At 34.9% G+C, this 17,248-nt stretch overlaps 1 protein-coding gene and 1 pseudogene across 1 annotated transcript in view; one reads left to right on the plus strand and one right to left on the minus strand.

Annotated features, from left to right (window-relative positions):
* The window catches only part of LOC107699222 (tumor necrosis factor receptor superfamily member 19-like), a 38,084-nt gene extending 23,165 nt beyond the window's left edge, over positions 1-14,919 (plus strand). The window contains exons 6-10 of the mRNA XM_016500419.1: positions 6,547-6,708; positions 8,248-8,370; positions 8,584-8,686; positions 9,688-9,923; positions 14,134-14,919. Of these exons, the coding sequence (XP_016355905.1) occupies positions 6,547-6,708; positions 8,248-8,370; positions 8,584-8,686; positions 9,688-9,923; positions 14,134-14,138 (629 nt within the window). The 3' untranslated portion in view covers positions 14,139-14,919. The remainder of the gene's footprint in view (positions 1-6,546; positions 6,709-8,247; positions 8,371-8,583; positions 8,687-9,687; positions 9,924-14,133) is intronic.
* A 604-nt stretch (positions 14,920-15,523) lies between these two features.
* Positions 15,524-17,248, minus strand: part of LOC107699205 (mitochondrial intermediate peptidase-like) — a 19,811-nt pseudogene continuing 18,086 nt past the window's right edge.

A 17,248-nucleotide genomic window follows, 5' to 3' on the forward strand; every position in this document is an offset into this window, starting at 1 on the left:
TATATATTGTATAAATATTTTATTGTATTCTTGTTTGTGTTCTATTAATAGTCATTTTTTACAATTAGAAAGTTTTACCTAGTATGTGTATGGTTTGGGTGTTTGGCTAGAATGCTGTTAGCTTACTAGCTTGCTAACTTTAAACTCTACTGAATTGTGAATCGGGTTTCTGCACTGTCTGGAGCACGCTCCCAAGAATTTCACTCACCAAGGCACATGTGCTGTGGTGATGTGACAATAAATGTGATTTGATTTGATTTTGATTGGAGTGTCCTGTGCATTTTACATGAGAAGTGTGTTTTTGTGACATGCAGAGTTTCTGCAGAGTTCCATTTGGGTTATGATGCTGCCTATTTTGTAGACAGAAAGGACGCTCACTAGGTTATAGAACAGAGCCCATCCCCACCAGCATAAAAGCCCCAACCATGGCAACTAATGAAGTGAATAATGGTGGCTCTTATATGGAGCGTTTAATCAGCAACCCGTTTGGAATCTCGGGATCTAGATCAACACACTCCTCTATACTACACACCCCACAGTTGTTTCGGGCTCAAGGCCATGTGTTTGAGTGTGGCATTCTCTAAAGTCAACAGGTGCACATATCAAAGAGAACAGTCTATTGGCTCACGGAGCGCAGAGCAGCGATAGTATCAGCAGGTGAGATCTTTTCAAGGGCCGCCCTTTGTCTGTGTTTGCTGCAGCTGTGGGCAGCTGATAAGAGGGGAAAGGCTTTGGTTTTGCGGGGAGCTGAAGGAAAGAGGACAGCACACAGCTGGGCCAGATTTGCTGGCATTGAGACATGACAGTACCACTCTGAGCAAACTGTGAGGACATGCAAAGCATTCTGCACTCTAAAAAATATAGGTGCTTAAAAGGTTCTTCACAGCGATGCCATAGAATAACAATTTTTGGTTCCACAAAGAACCATTCAGTCAAAGAACCATCACTTTCTTACCTTTTTATAATCTGAAGAACCTTCTTTCACCACAAAGAACCTTTTGTGAAACAGAAAGGTTCTTCAGATATTAAAGGTTCTTTATGGAACCATTTAAACAAAAAGGTTCTTCTATGTCATCGTGAAGCAGATCATATACACATTCCTCATTCGTCATTTTGTAAAAGTAGACATAAAGGGATAATTCACCCAAAAATGAAAATTCTGTCATTAATTACTCACCCTCGTGTTGTTCCAAACCCATAAGACCTTCGTTCATCTTCAGAACACAAATTAGGATATTTTTTTATGAAATCCAAGAGATTTCTGACCCTGCATAGACAGCAATGTAACTGAAATGTTATTTTTGTTTTCTTTCTGCACAAAAATTATTCTTGTAGCTTCATAACATTATGGTTGAACCACTGATGTCACATGGACTATTTTAACAATGTCTTTACTAAGTTTCTGGGCCTGGGAACATTTCAGTTACATTGCTGTCTATGGAGGATCACAAAGCTCTCATATTTAATCAAAAATATCTTAATTCGTGTTCTGAAGATGAATGAAGGTCTTACGGGTTTGGAACGACATGAGGGTGAGTAATTAATGACAGAATTTTCATTTTTGGGTGAACTATACCTTTAAAAAATCTTGGTGTTGTTTTGTAGAAAAAAAGGTACATCGCCATCCTGGTCTGATGAAAGTAACTTGAACACATAATTACGAAAGTAACCACCTAGCAACCACTCAAAAAACCTATAAACCACCTAGAACACTATATCAGCTTGCCAAAACCCCTCAGAACACCTTCAAATACACATAGCAACACCTTGGCAAAGCTAAATATCTTCTAAATCTGCTGATGGGCAAATGCTCTAATGTAAAGAAAGAGATTAGTCACTATAGGACTAAACGATGAGCTCTGCACCTATAGTTTTGATTATGTCTTCAAACGGAGTGCACAAAGGCACACATCTCTAACAAAGAAACTTCTTTTGAGAGCTCAACTGATGTTGACAGTGTCTCACAAAGAGCACTTGTATCTGTGAAGGCCAAGCCCATGTTTACTTAATGATTAATTTACCATAGAGCAAATAAAGAGTGCTTGTGTCCATTCAGTGAAAAGATGTTGAACAAATATCTGGTTCATATTTAACTTCATTATACCAAAATAATACGTAGGCATAAAGAAGTCCACAGGCTTTATCTCTATGTGTTGTAGTCTTTGTTCCAAAATCTGACCGTGTAGGATTTGGAATAGGCATGTCTGTACTGTCACTATATGTTTTGATGTATTCTGGCCTTACAGATTGCTGGTATTGAACGAAAACAATGCAAAACTCTTTTACATTAAACTAGGATCTTTGAAGCCTGTGCAAAACCTGTCACTACAATACCAGTGAGAGATGCCAAGCCATGAAGTTGCTAGTCTATCAAAGCTGGGCAAGCTGGTCTGCTTTGCTGGTTTTAGAGTGGTTCTGGATACTTGCCAGCAGTGTTGGAGGTAACGTATTACAAGTAATATGAGTTACCTAATCGGATTACTTTTTTCAAGTAACTAGTAAAGTAACGCATCATTTTATTTGTTATATACATTTTAGTGCTGTCAAACGATTAATCGCATCCAAAATAAACGTTTTTGTTTACATGATATATGTGTGTGTACTGTGTATATTTATTATGTATAAATAAATACATTACACACATACAGCATATATTTTGAAAATATGTACATGTATTTACTAGTGCTGTCAAACGATTAATCATGATTAATCGCATCCAAAATAAAAGTTTTTGTTTCGATTAATCGTTTGACAGCACTACATGTATATATTTATATTCATATAATTTATATTATATTATAAATATATTTAATATATAAACATATATTTTTCTTAAATATATACATGCATGTGCGTGTATTTATATATACATAATAAATAGACATAGTACACACACATATCATGTAAACAAAAACTTTTATTTTGGATGCGATTAATCACGATTAATCATTTGACAGCACTAATAAATTTACTACGAAATATCTGAGTTACTTTGTTTTCCCATTCATTTACTGACAGAAGAGAAATCTGGAGTGAGGTGAAGAGGCAGAGGCACTTCCTTCAGCCTGAGGCTTATTCAACTTTTTTTTTTTTTTGTTATTAAGCAAGCCCAGCCCAGGTGACAAAAAGTAATGAAAAAGTAATGTAATGCATTTTTTTCCATAAAGAGTAACTAAGTAACATACTTAGTTACTTTTTTGGGCAATGCAATATATTGTAATGCATTACTTTTAAAAGTAACATATGCAAGACTTAAATAAATAAAGGTTGTTTATTGGCATTTATTGTTCCATGAAGAACCCTCAGCATCCATGGAACCTTTCCATTCCAGAAAATATTTTTAGACTGTTAAAATGTTCTTCACACTAAAACACACAAAAAAGAACTCTCTTAAGAACTGTTTACTGAAAGGTACTGTCGAGAACCCAAAACGGTTATTCTATGCCATCGTAGACTATGCCACAAATCCTTTGGGAAAGTTTTATGAGTGATTTCCCAAAAATGTATGTACTATGTATTTTTGACGTTTGAGCTGTTAGCTTAGCAACATGCTAACATCAACCTCTACTAACATCAACAAAGTGTAACAGTGGCTGCCTAGTTTTTCATCCGCCATGGTCCTGGAAGTATTTTTCCCATTCATTTTTCTCATAGAGAGAAGCCAAGAACCAAACCAACCAGCCACAATGTGAATCACAACACTGCAAACACTGATTTGAAACAAAATAGTATTTGAAAATCAGACAAAAAGGTGTGTACTTTACAGTTTCGATAAGGGAAGGAACTATAGTCACATGAAAGCATTGCAAATGACATAAATATATTTCAGTGTTTTGAGCGTGTAGGGACTCGTCATTCACAGTCCATGAGAGTGGGTGGTCGCTAAATAGTTTGCTTGTTTTTTTATTTTTTGGTCGCACTTTATTTTAAGTTCCAATTCTCGCTATTAACAAACCATTAACTACGACTTTTGCCTCAATAAACTCCTCTAATTTGCTGCTTATTATTAGTTAGTAAATTAGTTGTTAAGTTTAGTTATTGGGTAGGATAGGGATGTAGAATATGGCCATACAGAATATGTGCCTTGTCAGTACTAATAAACAGCCAATATGTTAATAATAGGCATGCTAATAAGCAACTATTTAATAGTGAGAATTGGTCCCTATACTAAAGTGTTACAGATTTTTTTTGCAGAATCAAGAGAAATGTAGTTTTTCACCAGGAATTTCAATGTTAAACATGTTTAAGTGAAAATTATGCAGACCTGCTTCAAACAAAAGCATATACCATCGATGAACAGCCTCATAGCTCACAGTAGGTCTATAAGTTGGTGTTAAAAATCAGTTTCCCTATAGAGAAAGTGAATGAGGTTTCACTTCCAAGACCAGACTGTTACACCGTACGCTTCACATGAAGTCATTGCTAGCGCAGGTTGTTCTAGGTAGTTGCTAACTAGCTGTTAATTGATTAACTGTTACTATCGAAAGAACCGTTCATGTAAACGTACACCCTTTAGAGCTCGCCACACAGCCGTTTTTCCAGTCCTAAGTGACGGACATATTGATGTACACACCAGATAACATGATAACCCCAATTATCTCAATTACTTAATAGTCAGTGTCAGAAGAACACGGACTGTAAAACCCCTTCTTCAGGCTAGATCAGTCACTTGATAGTACCTCGCTTTTTCTCAGATGGCTGTTGTCTTCTGAGTAGGGAAGGCTCTCTAGACGGTGACATCAGAGTTCCTGTGGTGCCTTCAGACCGTGGCAGCTGTTTTCTCAGGCTGATTCCACATTCCCCAACCCCACTTCAAACATATAGCTGTGACCGCCCTCGGCCTTGATCTGCCTCTTAATAATGGGCTCGCTAGACTGGCAAGTGAAGGCCCGACTGGCCCGGGGTGAAAAATTATCGGCAGGCCGGGAATGTGCCCTTCACCTTCAGGACATTTCTGCTATTTAAACCGCGTTTTCTTTGGTGCAGATTCCCAGCCGCAACCGCAGCGAGAGGAGATTGAGGCTTTCAAGCTGGGGTTTTGGTTTTGGCAGGTTTAATGGAAGATGAGACAGAATGGGTCACATGGTGGAAAAAATGGAAAGTGTAGTAGAACGTGAAAGCCTCTTCAAATAATGTCTGGATTTTATAACACTATTATTCAATCTTGTAGGAGATTCTTAAAGGAGCTCTTGGTGAATTAAGGCCCTTACATACAGTACTAATGGCAAAGTTCTTCTGCGTTCTTCGCTCAGAGGCATACAGAAATTTGAAATAGTTGCCAACGGTTTACTGTTTGCAAACATCTGATGTTTGGTGTCTGATCTCGACTTACTGAGTGAAAACAATAACCTGAAAAGATTTCCATGTCAATGAAGGTGGAGCCTCAGGTCAAACGTTCACTGGCAGTTTGAAGGTGCCCGCGACTAGTGTGAAGTTTTCTGGAAAGTTTGCAACTGCAAGCTGTTTCAAACCACTGAAACCGATTTTCTTTTTCAACCAGATTTGTTTAAATTCCCTCACACCCATTTGTTCTTGGATTTCGCTTAAGTAAATTGGGCCCTTTAGCCTGCAGTGTTATTTTAGTATAATTTATATTAGTGCTGTGAAATGATTAATCGCGATTAATCGCATCCAAAATAAAAGTTTTTGTTTACATAATATATGTGTGTACTGTGTATATTTATTATGTATATATAAATACACACACATACATATTTTTGAAAATATTTACATGTATATATTTATATTATATATAAATGTTTTTAATATATAAACCTAACACTTTTTTCTTAAATATATACATGCATGTGTGTGTACTTATATATACATAATAAATATAAACAGTACACATATATGTTATGTAAACAAAAACTTTTATTTTGGATGCGATTAATCATGATTAATCATTTGACAGCACTAATTTATATACCATAATAATTTTTATTAATATTTTGTGTTTAATTCATTTTAATTTTGAGCAATTTTGTTAAATGCTTTTGTAATTTTTATTAGCTTTAGCTTATTTAATTTTTTAGAAATTTCGGTTTTAGTTTTTATGTATTTCCAGTTATTTTAGTAAATTTAGTACTTCAATTTGACAAGACAACATTTCTCATTTTTATTTATTTTTTATCTAATATTTATATTTTATTTCAGCTTTATTTTAATGAACAAAAATAGTTTTAGTTAACGATAATTACTCTGCTTCTAGATGAATTTGTAGGATTCAATTCTTTACTCATCATTTAGTCATCCTCATGTACAGTAGTTCAAACCATTTTTCTTCAGTAAGAATTTTAGCAAAATGTCGACGCAGCTCTTTTTTAATATAGTGAAAGTAAATTAGGGATAAACCGGTTAAGCTCTAAAAAAGCTTCAAATGAGTGTTTTATGGTGGCATTTATCCTTTTTTTGGAGCTTGACAGGTCCTGGTCACACATTCTGTCAAAACTTCCTTTTGTGTTGCACTTACTGTAGGAGAGTGAATAATAGAGTAAAAACTGAACTCGGTGACCTCACTTCCTCTCTCTGCTGTGTATCTGTCAGGTATGGGGCGAGTGAATTTTGTCCCGGTCCAGCCTGCGGTGACCAGCCCCAGAGACATGGCTCTAGCTGCGGTCATCTGCAGTGCGCTGGCCACCGTCCTGCTCGCCCTCTTCATCCTGTGTGTCATCTACTGTAAGAGACAGCTTCTGGAGAAGAAACCAGGTGAATCACGCCATCTGCTCCTTCCTCTGATCACGATCACTCCTTCCAAGAGACACGGTTTATGATTAGAAAGCTCGTGGAATAACTGTTTCATTTTATAATTAGTACTATTATATAAAAGTATTTCTAATCAGTTTATTATAGTTTAGATTAATACTATTAATATTTACACTACCATTCAAAAGTGAGAGTTTAATGTTTTTGAAAGAAGTCAATTACTTATAAAGACTGCGGTTATTTGATCAAAATTACAGTAAAAACAGTAATATTGTGAAATATTTTTACAATAAAAACAGTTTTTTATTTTTATATATTTTAAAATGTATTCCTGTGTAAATCAGAATCTCTTTAATGAATAAAATTTATTTGAACTAGAAATCTTTTGAAACAATGTTACATTTTTACTGTCATTTTTGATCAGTTTAATGTGTCCTGGTTAAATAAAAGTATTTTTTATTGTTTCTTTGAAAAAAAAAAGGGGGGCGGGGGGGACCACGAAACAAAACAAAACAAAACAAAACGTACTAACCCTAAACATTTGAACATCAGCAGAATTTATATAATACTATATTTATATCAGTGCTTTATTATACATTGTTGTCTTTTATTATGTTATCGTTGCTGCTATTTTTCTTTAAAAAACATTAAGCCTCCTGATGTCATGCAGTACCATGTTTTTAATTTGAATATATTTTAAAATTCCTGTGCAAAGCAGAATTTCTTTAACGAATAAAACAACATTTATTTGAACTAGAAATCTTTTGAAACAATGTTATTTTTCATTTTGATCAATTTAATGTGTCCTGGCTGAATAAAATTATTTTTTGTTTCTTTGAAAACAACAACAACAACAAAACAAAACAAAATAAAACAACACAAAACAAAACAAAACGTACTAACCTAAACACTAAACATTTGAACAGCAGCATAATTTATATACTAGCATATTTATATCAATAATTTATTATACATTGCTGTCTTTTATGTTATCGTTGCTGCTATTTTTCTTTAAAAACATTAAGCCTCCTGATGTCATGCAGTACAGGGTTTTTACCATGATTTTACCATGTTTTTTATTTTAATATATTTGAAAGTTCTTGTGCAAAGCAGAATTTATTTAATGAATAAAACAACATTTATTTGAACTAGAAATCATTTGAAACAATGTTAAAATCTTTACTGTCATTTTTGATCAATTTAATGTGTCCTGGCTGAATAAAAGTATTTTTTGTTTCTTTGAAAACAAAACAAAACAAAACAAAACAAAACGTACTAACCTAAACACTAAACATTTGAACAGCAGCATAATTTATATAATAACATATTTATATCAATAATTTATTATACATTGTTGTATACATTGTTTTTTTTTTTTTTTAACATTAAGCCACCTGTTGTCATGCAGTACAGGGTTTTTACCATGATTTTACCATGGTTTTGAAAAAAGTAGTTCATTATTATGCTTTAATCTTTGTCTAATCAGGCAATAATGAAACTTTACTGTTTTTTTTTCTGTTGTTCCGCATATCGATGTCTCAGTTTCAGTGAGGTCCCATGAGGGTCCTTATGTGGGGTCCGAGCTGTCCTGTCTGGATCGGAGAGCTCTGGAGTTTTCCCAGCGGCCTTGTTGTCACTGCCGTCACGGCTCCGGACAGACCTGCGGTGCGTTTCACACACCTTTCAGAAGTCTTACTAACAGGCTGCTGAACTGTTGGAGTGTGATGAGCAGTTGTGTGTTTTCTCTGGACGAGTCCAAACATGTCAATTAGCCAGTAATTATCTGTGAGATGAGCATTCTATTAGTCACACAGTTCTGGAGAGTCACAGGAATGTTGATTGTCATGACATTAGATTCATGTGCGCTTTGTTTTCCAGGTCCTGTGCACCTGATCCCGTCTTTGTGCTGCGATGACTCCTGGAGCCAGAGCCGCGGCCGAGAGACTCGTCCCTATCACTCTCAGAACAGTCTCAATGAAGGGTGGGCCCTTCAGCCAAACACATTCACATTCAAATGAGGTTAAAGGATCAGGTTTGGATCTGTGCCACTTTAGTCTGCATGGCAGATCTGGAAGATTAGATCAAATTCAACAGATTCCTTTACAATTGCTGACATAATTCTGTCTATTTTTAACAATAATATTGTGAAATAGTATTACAGTTTAAAGTACAGTAACTGTAACAGTGTTCTATTTTAATATATTTTAAAATGCAATTTATTACTGTGATGCAAAGCTGAATTTTCAGCATCATGTCACACGATCCTTCAGAAATCATCCTAATATTCTGATTTGCTGCTCAAGAAACATTTCCTATTATTATCAATGTTGAAAACGGTTTAAAATTTGTATGATAGTTTTGAAATGATTTTGATTGTTTAATGAATAGACAATTCAAAAGATCATCATTTATTTGAAATCGATTTTGTTTCGTAGACATTTGTCTTCACTGTCACTTTTGAGCTATTTAAATATATCCAATAATAATAATAATTATTATTATTTTTACTGACCCCAATTTCTTAACTCTTACTGACCACTAACTTTTAAATGGTACTGTACACATCTTATTTAGTGTCAGTTTATTAATAAAATTATTGGTGACCAATATAAAAACAAAAAAGCAGTATGACATTAATGTGTCATTTCTAATAAAGTGTTTTGCTACTTTTTTTTTAGAAAGTAACGTTAATTGACTTTTGTTACATTTTCTCAATTTCCATTGACTAAGACTCTCTCTATTCTAGAGTATAAACACTTTTTTATTATTTTATTTTATCCTGAGTGGTATTGTTCTTTTTCAAAGTAATGTGAGTATTGTGTGAATTCAGAAAATAAAAGGACACATTCTTGTATTCTGTCTGCATTATTTTTTATTTAATGAGCATTGTGTCTTTAAGATGCCATCAAAACCAGTTTAACTTCAGCTCAACTCCTCCATTGAGCTCCATGAAATTTGACAGTATGTTTTTTGTCCCACCAGATTGGTGAATCCATCACTGGGCAGCAGCCAGGCAGATGTGGGATGTGCACCTGATGAGGCCTGGCCGCTCGTTCAGACCTTCACAACCTCAGACGATCCCTCCGAGTCCATACAGAGATGCTCCTCGTGTGACGAGGACGAGGAACGAGACGTGCAGAGCTCAGGCCTGACCCCAGCTGAGCCTGAGGATGGGTCAAACAGTTGGCTTCTACAGCCACAGCTGTCTGCAACTGAAGGTGAGTGAAGCTACAGGGTCTAATCAGTCCAAAGTGATTGACAGAAAACTCATTACAGGGACAAACTCTGTGTCCTCCTGGGGACGTCCAGTTTAAGAGTCTATAATATTCTCATGCTGCCACAGAAATTGATGAGAAATGTAGTTTTGTGCCATAAATCAATTTACTAAATGTCAATGAGTTGTATTTTGGGTAACACTTTAGAATAGGGAACACTTATTCACTATTAAAGTCCCCATGAAATCAAAATTAAAGTTTTTTGGGTGTTAGTATCAATATGTTAGTCTTAAGGTTATCTATAAGGCAGTGTGCTCCAAAACAGTGACAAAATTCTTTACGGAGCTCAATGGCTCTGAACGGCTCTAGCCCAAGCTGTGATATAAAAGAACGCTATTGGCTATTTTAAAAAGGGGCGGAGCTGCTTGATATGTCCCGCCCTGTCTTCCTGTTTCAGTTAAAATGACGTCAACACAGAGGATGGGTCAAATCCGCTACGCAAACGCTGCGTGTTTCTAAGCATTTCAGGGGACCTTTAACTACAACTTTTCCCTCAATAAATTCCTAATTTGCTGCTTATTAATAGTTAGTAAGGTAGTTGTTAAGTTTAGGTATTGGCTAGGATTAGGGATGTAGAATAAGGCATTAATATGTGCTTAATTAGTACTAATAAATGGCTAATATTCTAGTAATATGCATGCTAATAAGAAACTAGTTAAGAGACCCTAAAATAAAGTGTTACCGTATTTTGTTACATTAACGGTACACAAAATGCATGTAAATTATAAAATTGTACTTACAATGATATTTTGTGGGTCAAAATGGTCCATTATTCATTTTCAGTAGTGGAGCAATGTATTATAAATGACTAATTAAGTTAAAGTTTTTGATAAGATTATTTATTTAGTTTTAAGAATTAAGATTAAAATAAACAAGTTAAGATGAATCATTTTATTCAGCAAGGATGCATTAAATTTATTAAAAGTGACAGTAAAGACATTTATAATATTACTTTTATTTCAAATGTTGTTCTTTGAAACTTTCTATTCATAACAGAATCGCAAAACATTTTTTTATTAAAGTTTCTGCAAAAATATAGAACGGCATAACTGTTTTAAACATTGATATAATAAGAAATGTTTTTTTTTTTTGAGCAGTAAATCAGCATATTAGAATGGTTTCTGAAGGATCATGTGACACTGAAGACTGGAATAATGATGCTGAAAAAAATCATCTTTGCATCACAGCAATAAATTGCATTTTAAAATATACTCAAATACAAATCAGTTATTTTAAATTGTAATAATATTTCACAATATACAGTTTTTACTCTATTTTTAATCAAATAAATGCAGCCTTGGTGAGCATAAGATACTTTTTTCAAAAACATTAAAAAAAGCTTACCGACCACAAATGTATTTTTCTCGGTTAATATTAATTAAGTGCTCTAAAAGTATAGTTCATTGTTAAGTAATTTTACCTAATGCATTAACTAATGTAAACATGTTTAATGTTATTGTGATGTGTTACTTATTGTGAAGTCTTGAATTGAGGGATTTATCATTAATATGCCTTGTAAGCTGAATTATATTAACAATCAATCAAAATTTCGCAATAGAATTTACACAGATTCAAGATGTGAGCCGAATGGAAGCTGAGATGTTGAAACACTCCACTTCTGTGTTCGTTTACGAGAGCCAAAGCAAATGAGCAACTGACAAACTGTCGATGCCATCAAGAGCCGAGGGTGGTGTGTGTAAACATGCGATCACAGGAAACAAAAGCCTTATGGTGAAAAGCTGAACATGAAAGGAACAACTTATTCAATTTCATTTGAAACACATAAAAGGGCCCTTTGTCAAACAGCGTGCTGGTGTGAAACACGTGAAGTCATGCGTTCCCTACTTTGTTAGCCTTCAAAATGTCACCGGATAGTAGTGAGCTTTAAACACAATGAATCAAGATGTTTGGGATTATATAGTTACATAGATTTCTGTTTTTGTTTCAAGTATTTAACTTTGACATGTGAGATTATAAACTAAAAAGGAAGCTTACAATAGTATAAAAGTTGTTCCAAATCGACGACTTTTTTTTTTCCGTCGAAGTCACAAAGAGAATTTTAATAGAATGTTATGGTTGTTCTTGTCCGTATAATGAAAATAACTGGGGACTGTCAAGCTTGGAAATGACTAAAAGAAACATAAAAGTAGTTTAAAAGTAGTCCAAACATACAAAAATTAGATATTGTAGATAGTTCACCCAACAACGAAAATTCTCTTTATTACTCTCCATGTCGTTCATAAATCACGAAATTAAAGGGGTCATATGATGCGATTTAAATTTTTCCTTTCTCTTTGGAGTGTTACAAGCTCTTGGTGCATAAAGAAGATCTGTAAAGTTGCAAAGACTAAAGTCTCAAATCCAAAGAGATATTCTTTATAAAAGTTCAGAGTCAGCCACACCAACTACTTTGTTTGGTCTTCCAAAAGAGGACGATATCTGCTTCGTCATGCCTAGAGCTGATCTGTGCTGGTCGCTGAGGAAATACATCAACTTTCACCGTGGACGAAGCGGAGTCCAGCCCGGGGTCGCCACATGTGGTTGCCGCTCATTCGTCGGATCCACCGGGCTCGCCGTTCTCGACCCCGCCACCTCAGCTCACTCTATCCCGGCCTCAGCGCACGCTAAGCCGGGGCTTCGGCTCACGCTAGCCCGGCCTCAGCTCACTCTATCCCAGCCTCAGCGCACGCTAAGCCGGGGCTTCGGGCTCACGCTAGGCCGCTGTGTTTTTCGTTGTGAAAGCGAAACTACTTTGTTTGGTCTTCCAAAAGAGGACATCTGTCACACGCTTGAGGTATCTTTGTAAAAATCGACGCGTTTCAAAAAGGCGGGGCATAGAGGAGAAATAATAATGTACAGTATGTGGAAAATAATGTGTTTTTTTTACTTGAAACCGCATAAACACATTTCATTACACCAAATTCACAAAATAATGTTCTTTTTAGCAGCATCATATGACCCCTTTAAGATATTTTTGATGATATCCGAGAGCTTTCTGACCCTGCATAGACAGCAACGCAACCAAAGTTGTCAAGACATTATTAAAATAGTCCCTGTGACATCAGTGGTTCAGCCTTAGTTTTATGAAGCTACGAGAATACTTTTTGTGCGTAGAGAAAACAAAATAATTTCTTCTCTTCCGTGTCAGTCTTTAACTCGCGTTCATGAGAGTATCACTTAATTTGTGTTCCGAAGATGAACAAAGGTATTTCGAGATTTAATTTTTGGGTGAACTGTCCCTTTAAGAATTCATTTCCACTTGACTTTTCCACATGACTTTTTCCATCCGTGGCCATGTTTTATTCTTTTTTGTTTTAATTCAAGGCTACTTTTGATTCATTTATTCGCTAGTTTTAGGTAAATGATGGCCAAATTGTATTATTTTTAACATTATTTATTTATTTTTAATTTAGTTAAATTGTAAAATGTGGGAAGGAGCTTACTTTCTTCTGATGAGCACAAAAGACCATATCTTGAATGTTAATAACCAAACAGTTTGTGGTTTCCATTGACTTCCACTGTATTTTTGGCTACCAGCAACTGTTTGGATACCAAAATTCTTCAAAATATCTTTTTTTATGTTCCACAGAAGAAATGCACATGGGTGTGAGTAAATGACGACAAAATGTATATTTTTGGGTGAACTTTACCTTTAATCAAGGAAACGAATAAATACATAATCGGAACGAATTTTTAATTTGTGGCCTCTATTTTTTTTTACATATGACATATGACATATGACATGTGCAATATATTCCAAAGCTTTGATTCATTTTGACAGAATTTCTGGCACAGCATATTTGAGACAATATTTGAACATACACTATTCTCCGCAAATAACTAAAACTCAGTCATATGGCTTTTTCTATTATATAGCTTCAGAAGACTTGAAATATAACACACAAAACATATGCTCTACTTTTGTGGTGCTTTTTGCCATTTTTGGAGCTTGAAAGTCCCAGTCCCCATTCACTTCCATTGTAAAAAAAAAAAAAGTGAACTGTCACTTTAAGAGACCAAGCCAAACCTCACCGTGCCTGTGCTAATTCTCATAAATGAAGAGGCTTCATGAGACATGTTTTAATTTACTTTGACTGATTCAGTGCAAAGCGATTAACAAGTTTGTTCTTGCACTCTTTTTGTCTCGCTCCAGGATGACCTGCTCTTATCTCACCTGTTGTTGATCTCTGAGAGCCACTCTGGAGGTAGAATGAGCAAAGGAAGATCCCACCTCAGATTACATCAGGCCACACACACTGAAAACGTGTGTTTTGTCGTCATTCTCCAGCCGTGTGTGACGCTCACCAACAGCGGCCTAAAGAGACTTTATTAATGTGTAAACAAAACCACACAAGACAAAAGATTGCTGTCTTTTGTAAGGAAAGTACTAGATAGTTCTGTACCCCAGCACTGACTACCTGTTGAGGTGGGTTGAAGTTAAGGTTCAGCTGCAGGTATTGGTTGCAGTCGACCTGAATGGTTTGCATTGCTCTTTGCAGTACATTCCAGTTCCATAGATCAAACTGCGCAATTTGGCACAAACTGTGTGTGTGTGTGAGCTCCAGTGTGTTGAATTGTAGATACTGTATGATAGGAAATAGAAGGACAATATTTTTTATAATGTAGATACTCATCTTGTGCCTTCACGCTTGCTTTTCGTAATGATGTATGGTGAACTCATACAAACCTTATGATTTGTGTTGCTCATCAAATTTGTAAATAAAACTTTATAAGCTTTGCTGGAGTATTTAATGAAAATATTAAGTCAATGCACAAATATAATGCCATTATAACAATCATCTGAAAATTGTACAAACCGTAATATACAAAGCACTGTATTTTTAGATATACACTAGGAGACCTGAGTAAATTAATATCAACCTTATTTGAGGACAGACAATATAATGTTTAATTACTATCCAAAAATATTAACCCACTGTTATACCACATATAAACATCATATTACATCTAAAAAAAAAAAAAAAAAAAAAAAAAAAATATATATATATATATATATGCCCAATTGTTAGACCATATGTATATAATTTTTTGCCATATATGACTGAATGTTTATGTGGACATGAATGTATATAATTTATTTAATAATTCTAAAAATTATAAATGAAAAAAAAGTTTAAATATTTCTTTATTTTTTGTAATTAATTATTAAATTATTTATACATACACATTTATACATACATACCCCCCCCCCAAAAAAAAAAAAAATTCAGTAAAAATATTACTTTTATTTTGTATTATAGTATATTTTTGGTATTATAGTAAAAAACAGTACAGTAATATACCAATGGTTTATTAAATTATTTAACATTTTATTTAACAATTCAGTTTAATAATTAAATAACTACATTTAGTGATATTTACATGTAGTACCAACAATTTTGTATGATGTATAAATACATTCATTATGCATATTTGCAAAAGCAAACGAATATAACACATATACATTCTATTTCTGTATAATAGAACACATATACATTATATTTTTGAGTTCTGATGTGAAACATGACCTGAACAAGTTTTTTAATTTTTTTTATTTACTAGCATATATCCCACAAAGCACTGTTGTGAGACCGTTCAGTTTTGGTTCATAAATTAATTTCTTTCTCTGAACATGAATACTGATTGTTCAGCCAGTTGTAAAGACTGATTACTGTGAGGAAGATAAAGTTATACTGCTATGAAAAATCCCTCAGCCCTCCGAGTCCATGATGAAGGTTTCAAAGTCAGGGTCCAGATCAGACACGAGGGCGTTGACAAAGTCCTCGATGGAGGGTCTTTTCTGCAACATGCCTGGACATGAAACATGAGGGGCAAATTCCAGTTACACACACTCTCTCAAGCTTTACCAGGATGATATTCCTGTGATAATTACTTGTTTAGGTAAATGTTTTCCATATACTTTGCATCAAACAATGTTCAAAGAAGTGCTGTAAATCTAAGCAGCATTTACACTGGCAGAGAAGCAGCATCTAAAAGGGCAGAGGTTTTATCTTCCCAACACTACATTATAATATGACAATATCATCTTCCACAGGTTGACACATATCTGCTGCTGCCCAGCTCAGTGAACACAGTGCAGCCAAGATCAGTATGCATCGTCCTGCTAAACTGTGCACACTTGATTTACAATTCCTCTCTGCTGGTGCTTTGAAGTCTGCTCATTTCCCCTTGTAGTGCTGCCAATGTAAATAGGTCCTCCTCCCTTCCCCCTCTTTCCTGCACGGGTCACCTCTAAAACACACACACACACACACACACACACACACAGACACACAGAGGAGGCCAAGTCCACACAGCAACAGGCTGCACTAAAATCTCATGCAACTTTGACCCACAAACCCTGCTATGTACATCTTTCCAAATTAATATATAATAAAATGAAACAAATTTAACAAGATATGTATAATTAGTAGTATAAATATTTGCTTTTACAATGATTTGATTGTGATTCTGTACTAAATGATGAGATGAAAATCTGAAATCTGGTCACAATCACAATATGGCATTATTTGATTAAATGTTCTCCCTCTGATTCATAATTATACATACACCGGATGTAGATTTGTACAGAGTCCCTGAAGGGACATGGTGATAGAAAAAATAAGTACTGCATTCCTACAAGAAACTTTGCATTCTCTCGCAAAATTATTGCATTCCCTTGAGAAAATGTTCACTTGCAAAGCATTTTAATTTTTTTGTAAAAGTACTGAGAAACTTTGCATTCGCTCGCAAAACATTTTGATTCTTTCCGAAAAGTATTGAGAAGCTTTGCGATTGCTCACAAAACATTTTCATTCTTTCGCAAAAGTAATGAGAAACTTTGCGTTTGCTCACAAAACATTTGGATTCTTTCCGAAAAGTATTGAGAAACTTTGTTTTCGCTTGCAAAACATTTTCATTCTTTCCGAAAAGTTTTAAGAAACTTTGCGTTTGCTCACAAAACATTTTCATTCTTTCGGAAAAGTATTGAGAAACATTGCTTTCACTTGCAAAACATTTTCATTCTTTCGCAAAAGTATTGAGAAACTGCGTTCGCTCGCAAAACATTTTCATTCTTTTGCAAAAGTATTGAGAAACTTTGCGCTCGCTCGCGAAACATTTTCATTCTTTCGCAAAAGTTATTGAGAAACTTTGCGTTCGCTCGCAAAACATTTTCATTCTTTCGGAAAAGTATTGAGAAACGTCTCAGGTTACATATGTAACCATGGTTCCTCGAGGGAACGAGACGCTGCGTCGGAGGACGCTTC

The sequence above is a fragment of the Sinocyclocheilus anshuiensis genome, unplaced genomic scaffold, assembly GCF_001515605.1.
Source record: "Sinocyclocheilus anshuiensis isolate Anshui unplaced genomic scaffold, SAMN03320099.WGS_v1.1 scaffold242, whole genome shotgun sequence".
In the NCBI taxonomy this organism is placed as follows: Eukaryota; Metazoa; Chordata; class Actinopteri; order Cypriniformes; family Cyprinidae; genus Sinocyclocheilus; species Sinocyclocheilus anshuiensis.